This window comes from Acyrthosiphon pisum, chromosome A2 (assembly GCF_005508785.2).
Source record: "Acyrthosiphon pisum isolate AL4f chromosome A2, pea_aphid_22Mar2018_4r6ur, whole genome shotgun sequence".
Lineage (NCBI taxonomy): Eukaryota > Metazoa > Arthropoda > Insecta > Hemiptera > Aphididae > Acyrthosiphon > Acyrthosiphon pisum.
In genome coordinates, this window is record NC_042495.1 from 110,110,980 (window position 1) to 110,118,149 (window position 7,170).

General features: G+C 27.2%; 1 protein-coding gene across 2 annotated transcripts in view; it reads left to right on the plus strand.

The window, feature by feature from the left end:
* Positions 1-1,350: 1,350 nt before the first annotated feature.
* Positions 1,351-7,170, plus strand: part of LOC100572351 — a gene marked incomplete at its 5' end in the record, with an annotated part of 7,550 nt that continues 1,730 nt past the window's right edge. For both annotated transcript variants that reach the window (XM_016808626.2, XM_016808628.2), the window contains 3 exon segments: positions 1,351-1,389; positions 2,942-2,956; positions 3,073-3,120. In XM_016808626.2, coding sequence (XP_016664115.1) covers positions 1,351-1,389; positions 2,942-2,956; positions 3,073-3,120 — 102 coding nt within the window.

Below are 7,170 nucleotides of genomic sequence, written 5' to 3' on the forward strand. Positions count from 1 at the left end.
TCAATACATTTTTTGCTCTACATAGAACTAAAAATCCATTTTACAGAGTCAATCAGACAGTATACATTATCATTATGAGCACAATGATATCACAATAAATACCTCTCACTGGATATTTATTATTTGTAAAAGTAGGTTAAGATGGTTAGGCAATTTAATGAAAACCAATAACTCAATTAAGTTAAGATCGATATTTGATAAATTAGAAGTTAACAGTTAATAAATCACAATTTTAACTCGATAAATTAATAGTTAATATGGAAAATAAAAATAACTTTACTACTCAATTTAAAAAAGGTTTTTCTACTTTTTTTAATTGGTAAATAGTGACTGCGTTCTTTCTAATTTCCTAAATTATAATAAACAATTTTTACTAAACGTTTAACGTAATGTACAGTATATTATGTAGCCAAATAGGTACCTACATTGCTTTAGATACATGTATATACAATATTTTAACGATTCACACCTCAATAAATAATTTAACAAATATTAATTTAAGGTCATATAATATTATGCCTATCTAGGTAATCTACTAAAATATATCAAATAACAAAATTATTTAATCAAGAAAAGTAGCAAAAATGTTTGAATTACTATTGGATTCGATTATTTTTACTTTTATTTTAATATTAATTTTTACGTATAAAACCGTAAAAACGAAAAATTTCAAAAATTTTGAAGTTGATGGATTTTTTTCAAATCAACCAAGATAAGCTAAGTTGATTCAAATGTCGATTTTATTAAACTAGTTAAGTTAATAATTTGATTGGAAAATTAACTTAAATAAATTTTATTTAACAAGTTAATGCCACCTTTGATAATTTTTACAAACCTAAACATGTCTTAAATGTACGGGTTCATGTCAAACCCTGAATTCAATAATCCGTTTACTTAGGTCTACAGTTCTCAGTTCAAGTATTAATAAAATATATTCCGATATGCACAAGAGATTCACTCTACTCGGACGATGTTAGGTTCCAAGTTCTTAAATTCAGAGTCGCGGATTTTTAGTTGCACTGAAGTAGGTGTTAACAATTTTATTCAACGGTATTACGCAAGGTTAATTCAAACATTTATTGTTTGGTTAAATAATCTTATCTAAATAAATAAATACTTGTAACTGAATAACTTTATGTAAATAATATTACTGTAGGTCTTTAGCGTAGGTATAATATGTTAAAATGTACATAATAATAATTTAACTTTTACACTCATTTAATTTGATAGCTGTATAAAGTCTAAACCTAATACCATACCTAACTATATTTATAATACCTAAACCAGTTAGTTGTTTTAAACATATTATGAATATTCATTGTTATTTGAAACATCATCCTATCATTACAGAAGAATTAGAGAAGGTTAATTTGGTGTGGAGAACTAAACGTGAGAATTAAATTTATATCTTTGAAAATAAAACTATTTTTTTAATTAGTTTTTATTTAAATAGTATGTCATTCATTGTTTATAATTAATAATCTTATAAATTATAATATAGGTATTTATCAACAAAACAAAGATTTCTCTAAGCAATTTGAAAATTATAAATCAAGTAGTCATGGCCGTAGGTACTCAGATGGTATTTTAGGGAGGTGGATATTTGAGGCGTTACAAAAATTAAAACAATATAACTTTAATGTTTAAATAAATAATTATTTAAAATGTTACATTATCTAAGAAAATATTCAGAGGTGAGGGGTGGTTGAATCTTTAACCCCCTCCCCGGGTTCTATCTTGTAAATAGGTATCAATTTAAATGAAAAGCCAATTCCATATTATTTATGTGAAAAATTAAGTGAAAAAATTATATAAAAATTACAGGGTTCTATCTGAAGATCTTCTTGGTTCATATCCACGGGGACTTTTTACATTTTTTTGTTTTTTTTTACGTTAAGTTTTGATTAAAAAAAAAAAACAAATCAATTGTTAAAGCAGAACAATATTGTGAGTTTTTAAATGTGCCAATCATTAAAAATAATTCATTAGTAAAAAAGATAAAAAAAAAAAAAAAAGATAATACAGTTTAACACGTTGACTGCCATGTGGCCGCCGGCGTTCATTTGTAAATTTCAAATTATATGTTTTTGTGACCGCCGGCGTCCACAGTTGATCATAACTACTACGCCACATGACCGCCGGCGGCCATAAATGAATATGGTTTTATATTATTAACTTTTCCATGGCGCTACAATAATGCACCCAAAAAAGTGCCGTGGCGTAGCGGGAATCATTACAAATTTTTTGATGTATTAAATGTATTTTTTAAATTTTTTTTATATTTTTAAACTTTTTTTCAAATACATAGTATAATATACAAATTTGGAATGACACTGAAAAATATACTTGGCGTACAGATGATGCATAATCGTGTGACCGCCGGCGGCCGGTGGCAGTCAACGTGTTAAAGTAGAAAATAGTTTGAAATGGCACTCCTGAACATTTTTATATTTTGAGATATCCTCTTTTGGTTCTGAGTCCACGAATTTTGTTAGTTGAAAACCAACATTATCAACAGAATGCAAAAAATACATCATGAATTTATCGGATAATAACTTTTATTGGCTCAATTGAATGTAACTGGCCCCGAAAAATAGATGAGCTATTTATATTTATGCCGAATTTTAAAGTATTTTTCCTTATTTCCTTTGCCAACATGGTTAAGCATCTAAAGTAGGTAAATAGTAGTAGGCACATAGACATATTATAATATTAGATGCATACTTAAATTTCCCTCAACTTGGTGGATCATATAAATTACTCGCAATAGGCTGAAATCAGCACCGGATGCGAGGGGGGGCGATGGGGTGTTCGCCCCTCCTTGGACCGTATTTTTATATTATAAAATTGGGCTGACATTAATATTTTTATTTTTATTACATATTTATTTAGTTTTATAAATGAAATAATGCAAATAATTTTAACCTACAATAAATTACAGATACATTTAAAAAAGGTAATTTAATTTTTGAAAATTCTCCCCCCGCTCTTGGGTGACCTCTGGATCCGCTATTGGCTGAAATCGGGAATTTTTACAATAATTTAAGTACGTATTATATATTTGTAATTTAGATGAATGGTATAGTGCAGACAAATGGTTTTTAAAACTGAATAATCTTTGTAAGTATAGGTACAGTCATTATTTATAGTTGTAAGGTTCATGTCACGGTTGGTATTATTATAAGCGCAGTGGTAAAACATAATTCCGTACATTGATTAATTTTGGTTTTACAAATAAATGAATATCACGAAACGGTTACACGAGTTATAGGTTAGTATTATAGCATTAATTTTAAATTGATTTATAACAATGGTTATAGGCCGCTTCGGTAAAATTAAAAATATACAACGCTCAAGAGATGGCGTTGTGAACCGTATGCCACCGCCGCGGCAAACTGTAATAGACCGCCAGCAAATAATATAGGTATTACTAATTACTAAGTATATTTGACAAGCCTGGGCAGAAACGAGTTAAAATGTTAAAGTTAAGGTAAAAGTTAAGTCAATTTTAACTTAACTATTTATAATTTAAAATTAATTAACTCAGTTTTTAACTAAACTGATATTTATTGGTATAAACCTTATAAATAACGAGTTGTTTATAATCAAATCCAAGTTAAGTTAATTTATAAATAGTTAAATAATTAATATAATAAAATTATTATTTATGATGCATATTGCATAAACGTTTACTTTTTATTATTTTATTATTATATTGTTTAAACCATATTCCGGATATTTATTTATTAAAAATAACAATCATAAATAACTTTACTTAAGCTAATAAGTTGATTGCAAGTTTCCATGTAACTTTTAACTCACTGAATTAAAAAAAAAATTAGGACAGCTACTAACTTTAAATTTTGCAAATGTTTTCTATCAACTTAACTTAACTCAATTAAAGATTATCATTAACTTGTCCAGGTTTGATATTATATGTTCTTATTGTGATTAAAGTAATTCGTTTTACTATTAGGAATTAGCACAACTGTAGGTTAATTTAATTTTTTCCAAAAATATTATATGCATTTGGAAATGTCATTGTGTGTATAAAATATAATAATATACTCTAAAAGTTTTATATACGTATGAATAATATTTTAAAATTACAACAAAATAACTAAAATCGTTATTCTTGGTTTTAATATGTAATTTCATCCTAATTTGAACTTATAATGTCTGTAAAAAATAAATGTGTTTATATCTTTTTTAGATTTTTTATAAACAGTAAAAACTATTTATGAGAATCCTTGTTTTCTTTTTCAATATTAAGCTTTAAAAGTAGAATATTTTAAAACCTTTTAACTACTAAATATTTTGTACATTTTCATAATCATAGATGCACAGAGACATTGATGAGATTATAAAGAATTTCGTAAAATTTGAATTTTAAAAACGTATAAAAAAAATTGTGCCTATATATTTTTAATATTTTTCAGTGCGCTATTATATAAACTTTGTGTTCGATTCTCAAGCATTTTGACCCAATGAATACAATTTTATTGACATTTATAAATTATAGAATAAAAAATAAAAAATAAAATCTCTATTAGTAACTCAAAATGAGGTAAATTTTTTTGAAAATTTTATCATGTATAAAAAATGAGAATTTAAACATTTGATGGAAATTTCAAGTAAGTACCTACGATTAATAGTTTTTGAGTTACAAAAAAAAAAGAAAATCGTTGTATATGAGAATTTATTAAGTTACGGGTGAATATGCAATATCTAACACCAAACACTCGTAAGAATGTAATTTTTCCAGTAAACTTTTTTTTTGTTAAAAGTCAAAAAACTTAAAGGAAATCTTGTACGAAAATTACAAATTTTATAATGATATAAAAGCAGTTGAAAAATAATAAGTACATTTTTGCGGTTCTTAGCAAATCAAGTTCAAATGTTGACAAAAATCATTAACATTTTGAAAAATTTGAAAATATTTTTCAATCGGAAATTCATAAAAGTTTTTCTTTTCATTAGTAACCTTAGAAATATTAATAGAAGATTCCCCATAAATGTTCCTACCTCAACCAAAAAAAAAGTTTAACGGAAAGTAACATTATTTTTTTATGAGTGTTTGAATTAAAACGTTTATGATATTAGATTTTCATTGGTAAATTCACGAATTTTCATCCATCAATTGTTGATATTTTGTTGTACCTAATTCAAGTATTAATAACCATAGACACTTGAAATTTTCATTTTATGTTAAAATAACTTCTGTCCATATAGTTACATGGTAATATTTTCAAACAATTGTTATGGACGTCTCCACAACCGAGTTTGTTCGTTCCTAAATAAATACAAGGTGTTTGAGTTATCACTAATACTTTATTAATATAATCAATTTTAAAAGAAATTTAGTTGCACAGAATAATGATTAGACTTAAGAAAATAACAGAGGCTCTGCTCGATGGTCTGCCAGGACTACACTGAATATTACACAGACAGCGAGACACGGTAGGGGCTTGCTCGGGCTCAAAACTGTCCACACATCGAATTCCTTAGGACCATGTGACTCTGTCTGTTCACATATTAATATGCTTACACACTATACTATATTATACTGTTATTACTATATCTCATACTGCGTATAGCATACAGACAGGGGTTCACAACACAATTTTGACTCTATTCGAGCTATTTATAGCCATAACACATTGTTTTAAATTAATTTTCAGTTATAAATTCATAAAAGTTATTATTTTTATAGCTAAGATTAAACACAATTAAACCCTATAGGTCCAACTCGGAAGTCGCTCAAACAGGGATTTTGAGTTTTACGATGGACATTTTTGTTTATAAATGGTATTATTAGAGAAATGATTATTTGGTTGCCATTGCTTAATAGGGCAGATCAGGTACAAGCATACATTAAATTGAAATTTCGTAAATTTTCTTCCATTGTTAGGTTAGGCACTTATAGCGGCCCATCGGTGTATCCGCAATCCACTACGTGGATTGTCTACCAAAGTGGCTGAGTTGCATTTACTGCAGCGATTTACACCTAAAAGAAGTAGAACAATCACAATTTTTTGAATATTTGTCATTTTTTACGGGCATTGAAATTCAAGTTAGTATCTTCTTTATAAAAAAAGACTAAAATTAAAATTAAATTAAATTAAAGGTAAACGAATTGGAATGTTACCGTCACCATTGAGCTTCGATTAAAAATGTACGGTGATAATACCGTCGCCAACGATATTATTATTGAAGAACGGATATTTGAAATTATATTCTACTATATAAACAACGGATTATTATTTATTGTTGACATTACAGATAACTGATTACAAATTAGTAATAACTAATTAATGAAATTAATAAGAAATTTGTTCAAACCACAGATATATATATAAAAATACTAGATAGCCGACTTCGGTATTATTATTGTCGCCAATAAAATGGCTACCATCGTTAACTGAGAGGTGAATATTTATGTTGTATTGTATTGATAAGTAACAATGTTACATGTTGTTGTATGCATGGCTAAATACTTATTTTGCCATGGTTGTATGTATATATTTAATAATGATATATTATACAAAGTAGTGTCTTATCGCCTACTGTATCAGTTTCATTTGTAAACAGCCGCCTCTTAGATAGCGATTTGCGGCCATTTTGTTGGAGACAATTTTTTATACGTATGGACTAAAGTAGTCGGCTATCTAATATTTTTATATATCTGTGGTTCAAACGCAAACATTCGTCGATAATCGACGAATATTTTAGATCTGTGTATGATTCGATATAATATGCTTATATTATGGCTATCGCTATATCTTTAATTTTCAATTATCAAGCTATTGGATTTGGAAAGCTATAATGGTATATCATTTGTTGTAAAAATTTCTGATACGTTTTAGATACGTTTTATAATAATTGTACTCAGTACTTACTGTTAAATTTTCTAAAATTATAAAAATGAAAAGAAAATATGAATATTTTTTGACGAATAAGAGTATAAGAAGTCGCGGGCCTGCGTTTTATAATAAAAATAACACTTTATCAAACAACCCCATATTTTGATGTATTGATGTATAATGTATATACTATGCATAACATTTTTTAATGTATACCCCCCCCCCCCCCGCATAGAAAATAGTTGTGTACGACACTACGTACGTGCAACGACGTAAGTTTTGTATTATATATTTTATTCTTATTTTA